This window comes from Giraffa tippelskirchi, chromosome 1 (assembly GCF_054371585.1).
Source record: "Giraffa tippelskirchi isolate mGirTip1 chromosome 1, T2T-mGirTip1v1.2.pri, whole genome shotgun sequence".
Taxonomy (NCBI): Eukaryota; Metazoa; Chordata; class Mammalia; order Artiodactyla; family Giraffidae; genus Giraffa; species Giraffa tippelskirchi.
The window spans coordinates 202,350,235-202,371,681 of record NC_137275.1 but is presented as its reverse complement, the minus strand read 5'-3'; the positions used below and the strand labels follow the sequence as shown (position 1 = coordinate 202,371,681).

General features: G+C 37.3%; 1 protein-coding gene across 9 annotated transcripts in view; it reads right to left on the bottom strand.

The window, feature by feature from the left end:
* Positions 1-21,447, bottom strand: part of AUH (AU RNA binding methylglutaconyl-CoA hydratase) — a 188,897-nt gene that overhangs the window by 155,142 nt on the left and 12,308 nt on the right. For all 9 annotated transcript variants that reach the window (XM_081571572.1, XM_081571592.1, XM_081571581.1 and 6 more), the window contains exons 2-3: positions 12,724-12,791; positions 12,527-12,614 (exon numbers count right to left, since the gene is read on the bottom strand). In XM_081571572.1, the coding sequence (XP_081427698.1) occupies positions 12,527-12,614; positions 12,724-12,791 (156 nt within the window). The remainder of the gene's footprint in view (positions 1-12,526; positions 12,615-12,723; positions 12,792-21,447) is intronic.

Below are 21,447 nucleotides of genomic sequence, written 5' to 3'. Positions count from 1 at the left end.
CTATTCAAAACCCTAAAAGATGATCCCATCAAGGTGGTGCATTCATTATGTCAGCAAATCTGGAAGACCCAGCAGTGGCCACAGGATTGTAAAAGGTCAATCCTTATGCCAATTCCCAAGAATGGTAGTACTAAAGTATGTGCTAACCATCAGACAATTGCACTCATCTCCCATGCTAGTAAGGTCATACTTAAAATCTTTCAGGCTGGGCTTTAGCATTATGCTAACCAAGAAGTTGCAGATATCTGCTGGGTTTAGAAAAGGAAGAGGAACCAGAGAGTAAATTGCCAACATTCGCTGGATCACAGAGAAAGTTTGAAAATTCCAGAGAGACATCTACCTCTGTTTCATTGATTAGGCCAAAGCCTTTGACTGTGTGGATCATAATAAACTGTGGAAAGCTCTTAAAGAGATGGGAATAACAAACCATCTTACCTGTCTCCTGAGAAACCTGTATGTGTGTCAAGAAGCAACAGTCAGAACCCTGTATGGAACAATTAATTGGTTCAAGATTGAGAAAGGTGTACGACAGGGCTATCAGCCTGTTTGTTTAATCTTACGCTGAGGACATCATGAGAAATGCTGGGCTGGATGAGTTACAAGCTGGAATCAAGATAGGCTAGAGAAACATCAACAACTTCAGATATGTGGATGATACCACTCTAATGGCAGAAAGCGAAGAGAAACTAAAAAAGCCTCTTGATTGAGGGTGAGGAGGAGAGTGAAAGAGGCGACTTAAAACTAAACATTAAAAAAACTACAACCATGGTATCCAGCCCCATTACTTCATGGCAAATAGAGGGAGAAAAGGTGGAAGCAGTGTCAGATTTCCTCTTTTGGGGCTCTAAAATCACTGCAGATGGTGACTGCAGCCATGAAATCAGAAGATGTTTGCTTCTTGGCAGGAAAGCTATGACAAACCTAGACTGTGTTGAAAAGCAGAGACGTTACTCTGCCAACAAAGGTCCGTATAGTCAAGGCAATCGTCTGGCCAGTGGTCATATAGGGTTGTGAGAGCTGGACCATAAAGAAGGCAGAGCACCAAATAATTGATGTCTTTGAACTGTGGTGCTGGAGAAGACTCCTGAGAGTCCCTTGGACAGTAAAGAGATCAAACCAGTCAATATTAAGGGAAATCAACCCTGAATACTCATAGGAAGGACTGATGCTGAAGCTGAACTCCAGTATTTTGGTCATCTGATGTGAACAACTGACTCACTGGAAAAGTCCCTGATGCTGGAAAAGACTGAGGACAGAAGGAGAAGAGGGTGTCAGAGAATGAGATGGCTGGATGGCATCACTGATGCAATGGACATGAACTTGGGGAAACTCCGGGAGATGGTGAAGGACAGAGGCCTGGTGTGTTGCAGTCCATGGGGCTGCAGAGAGTCAGACACAACTGGGAGACTGAATAACAACAACAAAAGGGAATATTACAAGCAACTTCATGCCAATAAAATTGGAAACTTGGATAAAACAGATAATTTCCTTAAAAGACACAATTTATCAAAACTTAAAAAGAAATGGATAACTCGAGTAGTCCTATATCTACTAAAGAAACTAAATTCATAGTTAAAAATCTTCCCACAAAGAAAACTCTTAGACCAGATGGCTTTGCTGGTGCATTTTACTGAACAAAGAAATGACACCTATAACACACAAGTTCTTCCTATAAAACAGAAGAAACAAATTGGAATATTTCCCAATTCATTTTATGAGACCAGCAACACCTGAACACCAAAACAGACTGGAATATTACAAGAAAAGAAAGCTACAAAGTAGTTTCCCTTATGAACAATGCTGCAAAACTCATCAACAAAATTTTGGCAAATCAAATCCATCAATATATAAAAACATTAATACATCATGATCAAGAAGGATGTGTTCCAGGAATACAAGGCTGTTTCATATTTGAAAATCAATCAATTCACCATATTAAAAGAATGAAAAACTATATAATCATCAAAACAGATGCAAAAACAAAAAAAGATTTGATAAAATCCAACAATTCATGACTTGAAAAACAATAAAACAAAACAAAAAAAACAGCAATAAAACCTTCCCCCTAACATTCTCACCACTTGTACTCAACATTGTAAAGAAGGTCCTAACCGATGTAATAAGAATCAAACAAAAGGTCAACATAATGGACAGGAAGAAGTAAAACTTTCTTCTTATTTACAGATGACTTGAATATCTACAGAGACAATCCCAAAGAATCTACAAAAAAGAGATTCCTAGAACCAAAAAGTGAGTTTAATATGGCTACAAGATATAAAGTCAATATATAAAAATCAACTGTATTTCCATACGCTAGCAATAAAAATTAAGAGTCTAAATTATGAAAGGTCACATTACAGTATCATCAAAAATATGCAATATTTAGGAATAAACTTAGCCAAGCAATTTCAAGACATAGAAATTGAGACAGTGAAAAGCATAGAGAGTCTGGGTATAACTCACACTCATATGGTCAACTGATTTTTTTTTAGAAAGGTACTAAGATAATTCAATGGACAAAGAGTTAGTCTTCAATAAATGGTGCTGAAAGAACTGGATATACATAAAAACGCTAGCATATAATAAAAACATATTCAGTCTTTGTCATGGGATCCTAGTACAGAGCTCTTAAAACCCTTGGAATTTCCTGAATGATAAAAGTATTTTCTATCTATTTTTATTCATTCTGAGTCCCTCTCAACCATACCAGAGCTCATGTTAATGAGATAACTATTGGAGAGCCCCTTAAAAGTTTTAGGATGGAGGTTGGTCATGATTACAGGTTAGAACTTTTCATCCCTACCCTTCAACCTCTGGAGAGGGTAGAGGAACCAGGTATTGAGTTCAATCACTAATGGCCAATTATTTAATAACTGTGGCTGGGTAATGAAATCTCCATAAAACCCGTTAACAATTGGGTTTAAAAGCCTTCAGGTTGTTGAACATATGTTTGGGAGGGCATCATGCCCAAGAGGGCATGGAAGCTCCTTAACACCCTCCAGTCCAAACTTGCCCTATGCATTCTACCATGTTGGCTGTTCCTGAGTGGTAGCCTTTATAATAAACCAGTAATAATAAGTAAAGCAATTTCTTGAGTTCTTTGAGTCTGTCTAGCAAATCCTATTCCTGACATGATATGGGGGTGGGGAGGGGAGGACTTGTACACCAATTCACTACGTCACTGACACTAACTGGATGTCAAACAATTCAATTCAATTCTAATGCTAACTCCCTAAGTCAGCACAGACCATGCGATTAAAGGTTCAGTCCCATAAAACTGCTTTCACTTTACATGCCAGTCATAAGTACTGGAGATTGACCATACTTCTGACCAATCACCTATAAATTCAAGAGTTTCCCACAAATTCCTCATCAGATTCAAAAATTCATCAGAAAAACTCACAAAACTTAAGAAGTCACTTTGCTTACATCTGTTGTTGTTGTTGGTTAGATGTTAAGTCATACCCAACACTTGCAACCCCATGAACTATATAGTCCTCCAGGCTCCTCTGTCCATGGGATTTCCCAGGCAAGAATACTGGAGTGAGTTGCCACTTCCTTCTCCAAGGGATCTTCCCAACCCAGGGATTGAATCCACATCTCCTGCATTGGCAGGCAGATTCTTACCAGTTTATTATTAAAATACAACTCAGGAACAGCCAAATGGAAGAGATATATAGACAAGGTACACGGGAGGAGGGGCACAAAGGTTTCACCCTCCAACATTTCCATGAGTTCACCAACCTGGAAATTCTCCCAAACCTCACTGTTTATAGGTTTTTATGGAGTTTTCACTACAGGAACAATTGATTAAATCTCTGGCCAGTGGTGACAGAACTCAATTTCTGGCCCCTCTACCTTCTTGAAGTTGGAGAACTGAGGCTGAGAGTTCTAATCCTCTAATCACATACAGAAGATACTCTTAGTATAATGTGAAGGAAATCTTCAGAATTTTAGGAGCTCTGTGCCAGGAACACAGGGCAGAAATCAAGGACATATTTTATTTTGATCACATTACCTAAATTCACACCTTGCAACAGAAATTAAGAATGTGTCATAGGTTTAAACACAAAACACAGTAACTAAAAATGTTCTGGAAGAAAACACAGCATGAGAAACTCTCTGTGACTCTGAAGTAGGGCAAGATTTCTTAGTTCACGAAACTGAAAAAAAGAAAACAAACTGAGTAACTGGACATCAACTGAAAAATTTGTGTTCTTCAAAACAAACTGTTAAGAAAAAGACAAGCCAAAGAGTAGGAAAAAATACTTTAAAAACACGTATCAGCAAAAGGTCTTATATCAACAATATATTAAAAACTCTATAACTCAATACAGTTTTTATTAAAACATGGGCAAAAGACCTAAATACACTTCTCCAAAAAACACATAAAGGTGACAAAAAAGCAAGAGAAGAGGTACTCAAAATCATTCTTCATTAGAGAAATGATATCTAAAACCACAATTACACACAACTGCACACCAATCAGTATGTCTAAAATTCAAGACTGACAATATCAAGTGTTGGCAAGGATGCAAAAGACCTGGAAGGCTCACACATTGCTGTCAGGAATGCAAAATGGCTAGAAAACAGTAGCAATTTCTTATAAAACAAAATGTATAGTTATTATAAGCCCAATAATTCCACTTCTTAGTATTTATAAAAGAGAAATGAAAACATGTTCACAAAATGATTCACATGTGACTGTTCATGGAAGTGGTATTTATAAAAGTCAAAATACTGGAAAAACCCAAATGACCATTAACTGCTAAACAAATAAACAATTTGCAGTATATCTATGCAATGGACTACTCAACATATAAAATGAATACTCAACAGTAAAGTGAAACTACTGAAACATATATCATAGGTGAGCCTCAAAGCATTATGCTAAGTGAAGGAAGCCACACACAAAAGGCCACCTACAGAAAGATCCCATCTGTAAGACATTCTAGAAGAGGAAAAACTATGGTAAGAGTAACAAGTTCAGTGTTTTAAGGGGTCAGAGTAGGAGAAAGGACTGACTACAAATGTACATAAGAATGATTTTTAAAAGCACCATCCACCAGGAAGCTGGCACCAGCCCCATGACAACCTGACCCTGAAGCCAGGTACCCAGAACCCAGCCCTAACCACGAGTGACCTGCAGCCTCTACATGAGGCAGGGCCTGGCAGTCAACCTGGCCAGAGGCCAGCACCACTTACCAGCATGGTAGTTAGCCCTGCCACAACCAAAGGATTCACTCAGCCCACTTAGGGAGCATCCCTAGAACATATAGCTTTGGTAAGCAGAGAGGTATGTGCTGATGGACCCCACAGGACATTGCCTACATGAGGCTATTTATCCAAAATTGGGAAATGTAACCAATCTACCTAAGTGCTTAGTCACTCAGTCATGTCCAACTCTTTGCAACACTATGGACTGTAGCCTGCCCCCTGCCATCAACCTAATACATAGAAATAAAAATAGAGAACTGGAAAAAATCAGGCAACAAGGGAATATGTTTCAAAGAAACATAAGAAGAATTCAGTGAAGAGATAAGCAAGCTCTCTGATAAAGAGTTCAAGAGAAAGATCACAGTTCAGGACTTCTTTCAAGGTACAGTGAATAAGAATCTGCCTGGTAATGCAAGGGACATGGGTTTGATCTCTGGTCCAGGAAGATTCCACATGCCACAGAGCAACTAAGCCCACGTAACACAACTACTGCACTCTAGAGCCCACAAGCTATTAACTACTGAGCCTGCACGCCACAACTACTAAGTCCATGCTCTAGAGCCTGTGAGCTTCAACTACTAAACCTGCATGGCTACAGCCCACGCCCTGCAACAAGAGAAGCCACTGCAATGAGAAGCCCAAGCACCACAAGAAAGAGTAGCCCCCGCTCCCCATAACTAGAGAAAAACCTTCATGTACCAATAAAGACTCAGTGTAGCCAAAAATAAAAAATGAAAAAAATTTCTAAAAAAAGATGTTCTATGAAATGAGGAGAGTACGTGTAAAGCACTTTACTGTCATTGTTTGCAGATAACACGATACTAAAGACACCATCAAAAAACTATTAGAACTCATCACTGAAGTTAGTAAAGTTGCAGGGTACAAAATTAGTATACTGAAATCTGTTTTCTTTCCATAAGCCAGCAAAAAACTAACAGAAAGAGAAGTTAAGGAAATAATCCCATGTATAATTGCAGCAAAAATATCTAGAAATAAATTTAGAAATAAATCTAGAAATAAATTTACCAAGGAGGTAAAAGATCTATACTCAGAAAACTGCAAGAAACTGAAGACAACATCAACAAATGGAAAGATACACTGCACACATGGATTTGAAGGATACTGTTAAAATGATCATACTACTCAAGGCAATCTCAAGACTCAGTGCAATCTTTGTCAAAATACCCATAGCAGTTGAACCAGAACAAGGAATTCTAAAACTCGTATGGAAACACAAAGACCCCAAAGAGCCAAAACAACCTTGAGAAAGAATAGAGTTGGAGGTATCACACACTCTGATTTCAAACTATATTACAAAGTTACAGTAATCAAAACAATATGTTACCTGCCCAAAAAACAAAAATATTATTAATGGAACAAAACAGAGAGCACAGAAATAAACCCATATTTTTATCAGCAACTAATCTACAACAAAGGAGAAAAGAATATACAACAGGGGAATAAATGGTGTTAAGAAAACTAGACAGCAAATGCAAAAGAATCAAACTGGGTTATATTCTCACACCATATATAAAAATAAACTCAAAATGAATGAAAGACTAAATATAAGACCTGAAACCAAAAAACTAGAAGAAAACTTAAACTTTAGGCAGTATGATCTTCGACACTGGTCTTAGCAACATTTTTTTGGATATGTTTCCTCAGGTAACAGAAACAAAAGTGAATATAAACAAATGATACTGTATCAAACTAACAAGCTTTTGCACATTGAAGGAAACTACTAACAAAACAAACGGGAAAATATATTTGCAATTAATATATCTGATAAGGGATTAATATCCAAAATAAACAAAGTACTCATACAACTTAGCATCAAAAACAAATATTCTGATTAAAAAATGGGCAGAAGACTTGAATAGACGTTTTTCCAAAGAAGATATATAGATGGCATACAGACAGGTGAAATCACTAATCATTATGAAATATAAAAATCACAATGAGATATTACCTCCTACCTGTAAGAACAGCTATTTAAAAAAATAATAACAACAACAAGTGTTGATGAGAATGTGGAGAAAAGAGAACCTTTGTGCACTGTTGGTGGGAATACAAATTCATACAACCGCTATGGAAAACAGTATGGGCATTCCTCAAAAAACTAAAAGTAGAACTATCATATGACCCAGCAATTTCCCTCCTTGGGATCTTTCCAAAGAAAACTAAAACACTAATTCAAAAAGGTAATGCATCCATATGTTCAATGCAGCATTATTTACAATCACCAACATATGGAAGCAACCTAAGCGTCCACTGATAGATGAATGGATATAGAAAATGTGGTGTATATACATATATGGTCAGCAGAATATTACTCAGCCATAAAAAAGGACAAACTCTTGCCATTTGCAAGAATGTGGATGGACATGGAGGGCATTATGCCAAGTGAAGTAAGTTAGACGAAGAAAGACAAGGATTCTAAGATTTTACTTACATGTAGAATTTATAAAACAAAACAAATAAACAAACATAACCAAACAAAAATAAGAGTCATAGACAGAGAACAAACCAGTGGTTGCCAAAAGGGACAGGGTGGGAAGATGAACGAAATAGATGAGGGAGATTAAGAGGTATAAACTTTCATTTACAAAAGATATGAGTCATAGCGATGAAATGTATAGCATGGAGAATTCAGTCAATAATATTTAATAACTGCACGGTGACAGTGGTAACTAGACTTATCACAGTGATCATTTTGTAATGCAAGGAAAGAATGAATCATAATGCTGTGCACCTGGACTTAAAACAGTAATACAAGTCAGTCACACTTCAATTAAAAATGAAAAAAGAAAGCTTTATGTTGTATATCACAACTGTCCTTATGGTTTAAACACCTGTCAAAACTGACATATGTACTTAAAACAGGTACATTTTATTGCAAGTAATTCCTACCTCTATCACACAGGTTTTTTACTTCCAAAAAAGAACCCTACATGGAATTAATACAAATTTGTATCCTTTCATTTTACTTAACAAACTCTCTAAGGGACTAACATTTAAATTAACAAATATAACTTAACTTGAGATTCTAAACAATACTGAATAGATAACTTCATTAGTCAGAGGACTCCACATATCTGTCATGACATCTACATCCACTTGAAAAATACATCACTCAATAAAGCACGTTGACAATTTTAGTGACAAGTTTTTAGTCAGAACGTAATTTACTAGAACTCAAAAGCAGAAGCAAAAGTACCTTTACTTTAAAAAAAAAACATACTAGTATAATTGAGTGAATCACTCAATTTAGAGTTCTACATACAGGAATCAATTACCAAGAAGTGTTTATAATCTATTTCAGGAATTTCAAGACAAAAAAATCCTCAGGGTGAGTAACTTCTCATAAAATTTTCATGATAAAAACAATACATATGTACTTTGCTACCTAGTGTTAGAACACTAAAAGAACAAGAAAATGAACAGATGAGTAGGATTAAACATTTACATCCAATACAATAGCCTAATTAAAAGGTCTTTCTCATAATTTCATTACAGATAATGTTAAAATTTTTACTCAAACATTTTGAAACAGTAAAATTATTTCAGTTTTTTTGGTATGTGTGTTTCTGTGCATGTAAGAAACAAGATAAAATTAGTCAGTACTTCACAATGAACTCTAACTATCAAAATGGTATTTCTCAGTATTCTAAGAAAAATATATGCAAGTCATAAACCCAGAAGCAATGTTCAAATCCATAAGAAAGAAAACGTAACACTGATTCCCAACCTCGAGTCATGCCGTGGCTATGGCAAGCATCTGAAAGCATGTGTAAAAAACATTTACAGTTATCATGGCTATGATATACATTTTTGTGCATCTAGATTTCATTGCGGTTAATCAGAGAAAATCCGTTTAACTATATTACTGTAACCAGAATGCCATTATGCCTTTACATATATTCTCAGTCACCACAGGTGACTGCATAATTGCATGAAATTTTAAGAACTTAGAGACCTCATACCCCAAAAGATTAAAAATCACTGATTTAGTAAAAACCCTGCCCTAGGAGTGAGAAGTAATTCCACCAAAGACTGGTACCATATAGGAAAAGGAGTACGTCAAGGCTATATATTGTCACCCTGCTTTTTAACTTATTTAACTTACATGCAGAGTTCAGTTCAGTTCAGCTCAGTCTTGTCCAACTCTTTGTGACCCCATGAATCGCAGCATGCAAGGCCTTCCTGTCCATCACCAACTCCAGGAGTCTACCCAAACCCATGTCCATCGAGTCGGTGATGCCTTCCAATCATCTCATCCTCTGTCGTCCCCTTCTCCTCCTGCCCCCAATCCTTCCCAGCATTACGGTCTTTTCCAATGAGTCAATTCTTTGCACAAGGTGGCCAAAGTATTGGAGTTTCAGCTTCAACATCAGTCCTTCCAATGAACACCCAGGATTGATGTCCCTTAGGATGGACTGGTTGGATCTCCTGGCAGTCCAAGGGACTCACAAGAGTCTCCTCCAACACCACAGTTCAAAAGCATCAATTCTGAGGGGCTCAGCTTTCTTCACCGTCCAACTCTCACATCCATACATGACCACTAGAAAAACCATAGCCTTGACTACACGGACCTTTGTTGGCAAAGTAATGTCTCTGCTTTTAAATATGCTATCTAGATTGGTCATAACCTTCCTTCCAAGGAGTAAGCGTCTTTTAATTTCATGGCTCCAATCACCAACAGCAGTGATTTTGGAGCGCGAATAATAAACCCTGACACTGTTTCCACTGTTTCCCCATCTATTTCCCATGAAGTGATGGGACCAGATGCCATGATCTTAGTTTTCTGAACGTTGAGCTATAAGCCAACTTTTTCACTTTCCTCTTTCACTTTCATCAAGAGGCTCTTTAGTTCTTCTTCGCTTTCTGCCATAAGGGTGGTGTCATCTGCATATCTGAGGTTACTGATATTTCTCCCAGCAATCTTGATTACAGCTTGTGTTTCTTCCCAGCATTTCTTATGATGTACTCTGAATGTAAGTTAAATAAGCAGGGTGACAATATACAGCCTTGACATACTCCTTTTCCTATTTGGAACCAGTCTGTTGTTCCATGTCCAGTTCTAACTGTTGCTTCCTGACCTGAATACAGGTTTCTCAAGAGACAGGTCAGATGGTCTGGTATTCCCATCTCTTTCAGAATTTTCCACAGTTTACTGTGATCCACACAGTCAAAGGCTTTGGCATAGTCAATAAAGCAGAAATAGATGTTTTTCTGGAACTCTCTTGCTTTTTCGATGATCCAGCAGATGTTGGCAACTTGATCTCTGGTTCCTCTGCCTTTTCTAAAACCAGGTTGAACATCTGGAAGTTCACTAGGTTCACGTATTGCTGAAGCTTGGCTTGGAAAATTTTGAGCATTACTTTACTAGCGTGTGAGATGAGTGCAATTTATTCTTTGCAGCCAAAGATGGAGAAGCTCTATAGAGTCAGCAAAAACAAGACCAGAAGCAGACTGTGGCTCATATCATGAACTCCTTATTGCCAAATTCAGACTTAAATTGAAGAAAGTAGGGAAAACCACTAGACCATTCAGGTATGACCTAAATCAAATCCCTTATGATTATACAGTGGAAGTGACAAATAGATTTAAGGGTCTAGACCTGATAGACAGAGTGCCTGAGGAACTATCGACAGAGGTTCGTGACATTGTACAGGAGACAGGGATCAAGACAATCCCCATGGAAAAGAAATGCAAAAAAGCAAAATGGCTGTCTGAGGAGGCCTTACAGATAGCTGGGAAGAGAAGAGAGGCGAAAAGCAAAGGAGAAAAGGAAAGATATTCCCATCTCAATGCAGAGTTCCAAAGAATAGCAAGGAGAGATAAGAAAGCCTTCCTCAGCGATCAGTGCAAAGAAATAGAGGAAAACAACAGAATGGGAAAGACTAGAGATCTCTTCAAGAAAATTAGAGATGCCAAGGGAACATTTCATGCAAAGATAGGCTCGATAAAGGACAGAAATGGTATGGACCTAACAGAAGCAGAAGATATTAAGAAGAGGAGGCAAGAGTACACAAAAGAACTGTACAAAAAAGATCTTCATGACCCAGATAATCACGATGGTGTGATCACTCACCTAGAGCCAGACATCCTGGAATGGGAAGTCAAGTGGGCCTTAGAAAGCATCACTATGAACAAAGCTAGTGGAGGTGATGGAATTCCAGTTGAGCTATTTCAAATCCTCAAAGGTGATGCTGTGAAAGTGCCGCACTCGATATGCCAGCAAATCTGGAAAACTCAGCAGTGGCCACAGGACTGAAAAAAGGTCAGTTTTCATTCCAATCCCAAAGAAAGACAATGCCAAAGAATGCTCAAACTACCACACAATTGCACTCATCTCACTGAATTTTCTTAAATGCCATAAAATTTTATAGTATTTTAAGGTGGAAGCTACAGAGTCAGAAGCTTGAAAAATCTAAAAATGACAAACTAAAGAATATTGGCCTAAACCAAGACACCTCTTAAAACATTCTGTCTAAAAATACTCCCCCATGTTCCCAGCAACGCTCTGGGAGTACTCCAAATGCTCAAAAGTACTTGAATGAATAAAATACTATATGTTGTTCCCTCAAATCTTTGATTACCTCAAGTAGGTTATCCCATTTATACATTTACTGGAAGAAACTTTTACACCCCTCAACTTCTACCTTCATTTACTTATTAATAAAATACAATAATACTGTATATTATCACCATTTATCTTAATCATCTATATTTTTGACTAGTTGAAACAGATTCAATCTCATGACTTAGAATGCAAGGCAACTTAATCTTTGGCTTTTGGTAACACAGCAAAAACGGAAAAAAAAATAAAAAAAACACTTCACTGCTGTAGACACCAATTTAAAAAAACAATTTGTGGACACATACTTGAGTGGGCACTACTACAAACACAAATCTCCGAAGCATATGTCTACATTTAGCGTTTTACACTGGGGTAGTTACTGCTAGTCAGTTGAAGTACTTTTTAAGCAACTTATAAACACAGAGCACACTGTTTTGAGTAGAAGACACAATTTTTCCTTCCCAGCTCATCTTTCATAAAGATCATTCAAGTACAACAAACAAATATTTTAATTGCTCAAACTATTTTTTCAACTTCCAAAACAACTTCTCCACATGTTGCAAAGATTTCTTTCTGAGAAAACTTTTTTTTTCTTGTAGCAACAGTAGAAAAACAAAGAGGAATTGTTGGTAATGAAATTCAAACCACAAAACACTTTATAATGGAAAATAGGCTACTACTAAGGAAACATTAGACTAGTTTTAAAAATTTAATCTTCTTACATACCAGCACAGAATATCCCAGGGACTTCACTTCTGACTATTATGGTCCGAACTTTCTTATCAGATTTTAAAGCATCCACAGCTTTTGAGAGCTAAACAGAAACAGGGACGATAAGAAGGAAAAGAGGAAAAATCATTTTCAGGTTGGTGTCAACGCTGTACCGTAATCTTGGAAGCAAATAGTTTAATCTTTACACTCACCATTTTTATAAGATTTTTACTCAGTGAATTTTTGGCATAGGCTCTGTTTATTCCAAGCACCACAATTCCTAGTTAAGGGGAAAACAAAAAAGCATTTGAGTTAGTGAGGTATTCAGGGTACACATTCCCATATATACACAGCTGGTTAACTTGGGACTTTGGAATCGACCACCTCTCTGAGGTTCACTTCAACAGCTTTATCCTCATTTTCATGTTTACCGTCCTTTTCAAGCGTATTTTTGAAAAATGTGGTATACATATTTATAAAATCAATCTGATACTTAACATTCACCACTTTTATTCAGCCATTTAGAGAACTTTGTAACAGCATGTCCCCTTCAATTCCTCTCTCTTTACGCACCACCAAGGTAATATGCCACATTTTACAATTTTACACATTTTAAATTTTACATAGCTTAATCAGACTGAAGAGTAGGAAGGCCACATTTACTGATAAAAATTCTAAATTATGGAATACTATTTAAAATATAGTTTTATTATCTTCAGTATACATAGAAGTACACAATAGCCAACAATTTCTTGTCACAGGCAAGCATTATGGGATCAGCTTTTTTTTGCTAGTGTGTGTGTGTATTAGTCACTCAGTCATGTTCGACTCTATGCAACCCTGTGGACTGTAGCCCACCAGGCTCCTCTGTCCATGGAATTCTCCAGGCAAGAATGGGTTGCCATTCCTTTCTTCAGGGAATCTTCCTGACCCAAGGATCAAACCCCCGGGTCTCCTGCATTGCAGGCAGGCTCTTTACCATCTGGTCCACCAAGAATTAATACTTCAACTACTCCATTTGCCATATTACATAGTTTTCAATATTTCCATCCCAGGTTTCTCTCCTGACTCTGTCCCATGTACTTAACCCAAAGTCACTTAGAATTGTTGAGTACATGCTTTTTGTCCTAAAATTACAGGAATTCTAATAAATTCTGTTCTACATGGTACCCATCAAACAAGAAAACAAAATGTATGTTAAGTCTAACTACATTCACTGCATTTTCAAGTATTATTACTGGTAAAAGAGCTTCTGTTTGACTTGGTGTCAATGAGAACTGAATCTTACAATTTACTCTGTCACCACCCTGTTCCACATCCCAATAGAGGATTATTTAAAGTCAGAAACAAGTAAGTAAAGTGGAGCTCATTTGTAAGACTACCACTTTTGCTCAGGATCAAATTGATCTTGATATATTACCCCGTTTTCAATTCAGGCTATTTCCTCAGTCTCTTATCATAGACAATAAGACAATGAGTTTGGTCTATTTATCCCCTTATTCAATAGAAGAAATGGAGTAGCCATCATGGTCAACAAAAGAGTCCAAAATGCAGTACTTGGATGCAATCTCAAAAACGACAGAATGATCTCTGTTCGTTTCCAAGGCAAACCATTCAATATCACGGTAATCCAAGTCTATGCCCCGACCAGTAACGCCGAAGAAGCTGAAGTTGAATGGTTCTATGAAGACCTACAAGACCTTTTAGAACTAACACCCAAAAAAGATGTCCTTTTCATTATAGGGGACTGGAATGCAAAAGTAGGAAGTCAAGAAATACCTGGCATAACAGGCAAGTTTGGCCTTGGAGTACAGAATGAAGCAGGGCAAAGGCTAATAGAGTTTTGCCACGAGAACACACTGGTAATAGCAAACACCCTATTCCAACAACACAAGAGAAGACTCTACATGTGGACATCACCAGATGGTCAACACCGAAATCAGACTGATTATATTCTTTGCAGCCAAAGATGGAGAAGCTCTATACAGTCAGCAAAAACAAGACCAGGAGCAGACTGTGGCTCAGATCAGGAACTGCTTATTGCCAAATTCAGACGTAAATTGAAGAAAGTAGGGAAAACCACTAGACCATTCAGGTATGACCTAGATCAAATCCCTTATGAGTATACAGTGGAAGTGACAAATAGATTTAAGGGTCTAGACCTGATAGACAGAGTGCCTGAGGAACTATCGACAGAGGTTCGTGACATTGTACAGGAGACAGGGATCAAGAAAATCCTCATGGAAAAGAAATGCAAAAAAGCAAAATGGCTGTCTGAGGAGGCCTTACAGATAGCTGGGAAGAGAAGAGAAGTGAAAAGCAAAGGAGAAAAGGAAAGATATTCCCATCTGAATGCAGAGTTCCAAAGAATAGCAAGGAGAGATAAGAAAGCCTTCCTCAGCGATCAGTGCAAAGAAATAGAGGAAAACAACAGATTGGGAAAGACTAGAGATCTCTTCAAGAAAATTAGAGATACCAAGGGAACATTTCATGCAAAGATGGGCTCAATAAAGGACAGAAATGGTATGGACCTAACAGAAGCAGAAGATATTAAGAAGAGGTGGCAAGAATACACAGAAGAACTGTACAAAAAAGATCTTCACGACCCAGATAATCACGATGGTGTGATCACTCACCTAGAGCCAGACATCCTGGAATGTGAAGTCAAGTGGGCCTTAGAAAGCATCACTATGAACAAAGCTAGTGGAGGTGATGGAATTCCAGTTGAGCTATTTCAAATCCTCAAAGGTGATGCTGTGAAAGTGCTGCACTCGATATGCCAGCAAATCTGGAAAACTCAGCAGGGGCCACAGGACTGGAGGAGGTCTGTTTTCGTTCCAATCCCAAAGAAAGGCAATGCCAAACAAAGCTCAAACTACCCCACAATTGCACTCATCTCACATGCTAGTAAAGTAATGCTCAAAATTCTCCAAGCCAAGCTTCAGCAATACATGAACCGTGAACTTCCAGATGTTCAAGCTGGTTTTAGAAAAGGCAGAGGAACCAGAGATCAAATTGCCAATATCCGCTGGATCATTGAAAAAGCAAGAGAGTTCCAGAAAAACATCTATTTCTGCTTTACTGACTATGCCAAAGCCTTTGACTGTGTGGATCACAATAAACTGTGGAAAATTCTGAAAGAGATGGGAATACCAGACCATCTGACCTGTCTCTTGAGAAACCTGTATGCAGGTCAGGAAGCAACAGTTAGAACTGGACATGGAACAACAGACTGGTTCCAAATAGGAAAAGGAGTACGTCAAGGCTGTATATTGTCACCCTGCTTATTTAACTTATATGCAGAGTACATCATGAGAAACGCTGGGCTGGAAGAAACACAAGCTGGAATCAAGATTGCCGGGAGAAATATCAATAACCTCAGATATGCGGATGACACCACCCTTATGGCAGAGAGTGAAGAAGAATTAAAGAGCCTCTTGATGAAGGTGAAGGAGGAGAGTGAAAAAGTTGGCTTAAAGCTCAACGTTCAGAAAGCTAAGATCATGGCATCTGGTCCCATCACTCCATGGGAAATAGATGGGGCAACAGTGGAAACAGTGTCAGACTTTATTTTTTTGGGCTCCAGAATCACTGCTGATGGTGACTGCAGCCATGAAATCATGAAATTAAAAGACGCTTACTCCTTGGAAGGAAGGTTATGGCCAACCTAGATAGCATATTTAAAAGCAGAGACATTACTTTGCCAACAAAAGTCCGTCTAGTCAAGGCTATGGTTTTTCCAGTGGTCATGTATGGATGTGAGAGTTGGACGGTGAAGAAAGCTGAGCCCCGCAGAATTGATGCTTTTGAACTGTGGTGTTGGAGAAGACTCTTGAGAGTCCCTTGGACTGCAAGGAGATCCAATCAATCCATCCTAAAAGAGACCAATCCTGGGTGTTCATTGGAAGGTCTGATGTTGAAGCTGAAACTCCAATACTTTGGCCACCTCATGCGAAGGGTTGACTCATTGGAAAAGACCCTAACGCTGGGTAGGATTGGGGGCGGGAGGAGAAGGGGACGACAGAGGATGAGATGGTTGGATGGCATCACCGACTCGATGAACATGGGTTTGGGTAGACTCCGGGAGTTGGTGATGGACAGGGAGGCCTGGCGTGCTGCAATTCATGGGGTCACAGAGAGTCAGACACGACTGAGCGACTGAACTGAACTGAACTGAACCATCTGTTTTTTATTTGTCTTTATTTACTTTGTAGGATGGTTTCTAGTTTTCTTACTTCTCTTAAATTCTAACTTATTTATATTTTAACGATCACAGCAGAAAAATTATATACTGAAATGTTATTCTGCCATAAATTACCTCTTTTGCTTTCATTATTATATTTAAGGATTTTTTTTTAAATTATGTATGTCAGCTGCTTACATTATCTATACATTTCATTTCAGGTCAGTAAGGGGACCTCAATAAATATGTTACTGAGAATCATTGGTCATATTATTCTGAATATTATAAATCTTTGTCAATATATGGGGAAATACCATTATATATCAGATTTCACCCAATCATAGGAACCAAAGTTAAATTGGTTTAATGATTATTTGTCATTTGTTTTCTGAACTGACTGTTCTTACTGTTTGCCTATCTTATTAGAGTTGTCGTTTGCATTTCAAATAATAAATTTTTAGATTACAGGTATTAATTCATTATTTATATAACAGATCTTTTCCCTATCATTCACTTTTAAAAATCAACTTGTTTATGGCATTTTTTGGCACCAAAGTTTTAACTTTTTATATATTTTTGCCTTTGCAACTTTTGACTTAGTATCTTCCTTAGAAAGAGTTTACAATGAAAACACATGTTCACACAAATGCTTACACCAGAATGAGAGCAGTATTATTCAAAATATTCAAAACGTGGAAACAACCCAAATATCCATCAGTTCATGAGTGGATAAACAAAATATAACAAATCCATGCAGTGTAATATTTAGCAAGAAAGAAAAAAAGAAGCATCAATACATGTGCAACATGGATGAACCTTGAAAACATGCTGAGTGAAAGAAGCCAATGACAAGGGAGCACATACTGTATAATTCCATTTATACGAAATGTTGAGAGTAGGCAAATCAGAAGGGACAAAAAAGGTAGATTAGTGATTGCCTAGGTCTGCTGGAGATGGAGGGATTGAGCAGTGACAGCTAAAAAGTGTCATGTTTCTTTTTAAGGCAATGAAATGTTCAATACTTGACAGTGGTGATAGATGCACATCTCTATAAATGTACTAAGAGCCATTAAATTGTATATTTTAAACAGGAGAATTTTAAGGTATATGAATTGTATCGCAATGCTGCTGCTGCTGCTAAGTCGCTTCAGTCGTGTCCGACTCTGTGCGACCCCATGGACTGCAGTCCACCAGGCTCCTCCATCCATGGGATTTTCCAGGCAAGAGTACTAGAGTGGGGTGCCACTGCCTTCTCCATTGTATCACAATAAAGCTATTTAAAAATAAATGGCAATATTCACTTAGACCTAGAAATAAAGCCAAATTAGAGGAAGAACAAGGGCAAAAAAGAAGGTACACATGTGTGGTGGAATGTGAAAGGGGACCAAACCCTTATCCTCCATGGCAAAGAGTCAGTAGACAGCTAATACATAAACGTGAAAATTCTACACGTAGAAATATATGTATGTTATTTTAAATGAGACAATATGTGCCCAAAACAATCAGCCAAAGGGTTTTAAATAACTGTTTCTGGAATGTGGGAAATGGGGTGGAGGAAAGGACTGTTAGTTCTTACAACAAACCATATTAAATACTGTTCATATACTAACTGAATAGGTAATTAAGAAAAAGTAAAACTAAACAAATTCAAACAAAATAAAGGATTCTCTACCTCAATGAATAAAACAATCTTCTGATACTGTCTCCTTACATTGACTACTTTCATTCCTGCTGCTCTCAACTCCACAGGAGTCTTATTTTCTCTAATATGCACAAACATTTTTGGCTGGAACCATTTACAAAACAGTCCATTATTTTCCTTCTGATATTAAAAATCAAACAACTGTATTCTAAATAATGATAAAAATCACTCTATATCAGTTACATTTTCCAATCACATATTGAGAGTATGTGGAAAGTGCTATTTTTTTAGTGCTATTTTACATAAACTTTTTCTGGCAAATTTATGAAATATTAATAAACTTAAGTGGTTCTCTTCAATATTCTAAGTCAATAATCAATCTTGTTCAAAAATACTACCGGTTATGTTTTCTGCTCCAATGTTAATTTCTCATTTCCTTCTGCTGTTTCACTTTAGATAGGACTTCAAGTCCAATATTATATTAGCAAAAATAATAAGTTCCTTTACTTTGTCAATACCTTTAATGAAAATGTTTCTAAGCATTTCACTATTTAGTATAATGTTTGCTATGCATTTCTAATAGCTTTTTTTCAAATTGGGGAAATTTATTTCTACTTACATTTTAAAAAGGTCACTCAGGCCACAGTATAGAAAACAGATTAGAAGGAAGCAAGAATATACTAGACCAATATCCCTTATGAATACAGATGTAAAAATCCTCAACAAAATACTAGCAAGTCAAATTTAGCAGTTATGACCAAGAGGGATTTATCCCAGGAATGCAAGGGTAGTTCAGCACAAAAATTGAGCAAAGTAATACACCACACTAACAGAATAAAAGAAAATATTTTAAAACTACATGATCACCTCAACTGATGGAAAAGAAACACTGGACAGAATCCAACATGCTTTAAATGATTTTTAAAAAATAATACCTTAGGATGCTTGGGGGGTGGTGCACTGGGATGACCCATGGACTATAGCCTACCAGGCTCCTCTGTCCGTGGGATTTTCCAGGCAAGAGTACTGGAGTGGGGTGCCATTGCCTTCTCTGATATATACACACAATTATTTAGGAATAAACTCAACCAAGAAAGTTCACTTAAAACTACAAAACATACTGAAAGAGATCTAAGTAATAAAGAAAGACCTCAGTAATAAAAATGAATGATCAATTTGTTTTCAACAAGGATACCAAGACCATGCAGGTACAGGACTTTTCAACAAACAGGGGTGGACAACTATATATTCACCCACAAAAGAATGGAGTTGGGCCCTTTACTCACAGCATATACAAAATTATCTCAAAATGGATCTAAGACCTAAAACTGTAACACTCTTAGAAGGAAACAAAAGTAAAAATCTTCACAATCCTGGTTTAGGCAACACTGACTTAAATATGACAACAAAAGCACAAGCAATGAAAGAAAAAAACAGATGAACTAGACTTCATCAAAATTACCAAGGAAGTGAAAAAACCCACAGAATAGAAAATATTTGCAAATGATACATCTGATACGGGGTTAATATTGAAATTATATAAAGAATTGGTACCACTCACAACAAAAAGACAACTCAACTGAAAAACAGGCAAAGGAGTAGAATAAATATTTCTCCAAAGAAGATATAATAAATTAAATGAGACTCATTTGTATCATTTCTTTTCAGATTCCACATATAAGGGATGGCATATGATATTTCTCTCTCTCTGACTTACTTCACTCAGTATGACACTTTTTCGGTCCATCTTTGTTGCTGCAAATGGCGTTATTCCATTCTTTTTAATGGCTGAGTAATATTCCACTGTATACATGCACCATGTCTTCTTCATCCATTTCTGCTGATGGACAATAAGGTTGCTTCCATGTCTTGGCTACTGTAAGCAGTGTTACAATGAACACTAAGGTGTGTGTTTCTTTCCAGGCCATGTGTTTCTCTGGATATATGTCCAGGAGAGGGATTGCAAGGTCATATGATAGCTCTGTTTTCAGTTTTTTCAGGAACTCCCCTACTGTTGTCCATAGTGGCTCTTCCAATTTACATTCCTACCAACAGTACGAGAGGGCTCCCTTCTCTCCACACCCTCTCCAGCAACTGTTGTTTGTGGATTTTTTGATGATAGCCATTCTGACCAGTCTGAGGTAATATCTCACTGTAGTTTTGACTTGCATTTCTCTAATAATTAGCAATGTTGAACATCTTTTCATGTGCCTATTGGCCATCTGTATGTCCTCTTTGGGGAAATGTCAGTTCAGGTCTTCTGCCCATTTTTTACTCACAGACTTAGAAAACAAACTTATGGTTGCTGGGGGGAAGGGAATAGTTAAGGACTTTGGGAAAGTCAAGTATACACTGCTATATTTAAAACAGAAACCCAACCAGGACCTGTTGTATAACACATGGAATTCTGCTCAATGTTATGTGCCAGCTTGGATGGGAGTAGGGGTTTGGGAGAGAATGGATACATGTATACCTATGGCTGAGTCCCTTTGCTGTTCACCTGAAACTACCACAACACTGTTAATTGGCTATACACCAATACAAAATGTTTCTGCTGTTAAAAAATTAAAAATTTTTTTTTCAAGATCAAATGAGACAATGAATTTGTTACTAAAGTAATGCAAATCAAAAACCACAAAAATTACTTTATGCCCAATAAGATGGGTTTAATTTTTTTTTAAAAGAAACAAGCATTTACAAGGATGTGGAGAAGTAAGAACTCTCATATACACTCTCATACAGTCTGGTGGTTTCTCCAAACACTAAACATAAAATTACCATATGACCCAATGAGTCTACTCCTAGGTATCTACCAAGAGAATGAAAACATACATTTAAACAAATAACTATTCACAAGTATTCAACAGCATTACTCATTGTATCTAAAACCTAAAAAAAAAGTCATGTCCATTCAATGAAATATTATTCAGCCATAAGAACAAATGAAATGCTGATACATGCTGTAAAATAAGACGAATTCTGAAAACATTAGGGTGAAAGAACTCAGACCTAAATCACATATGGTATGATTCTACTTCTATGAAGTACCTAGTATAGACAAACTCCATACAGACAGAAAGGAGATTAGTGAGTTTTGGAAACCCTGGGGAG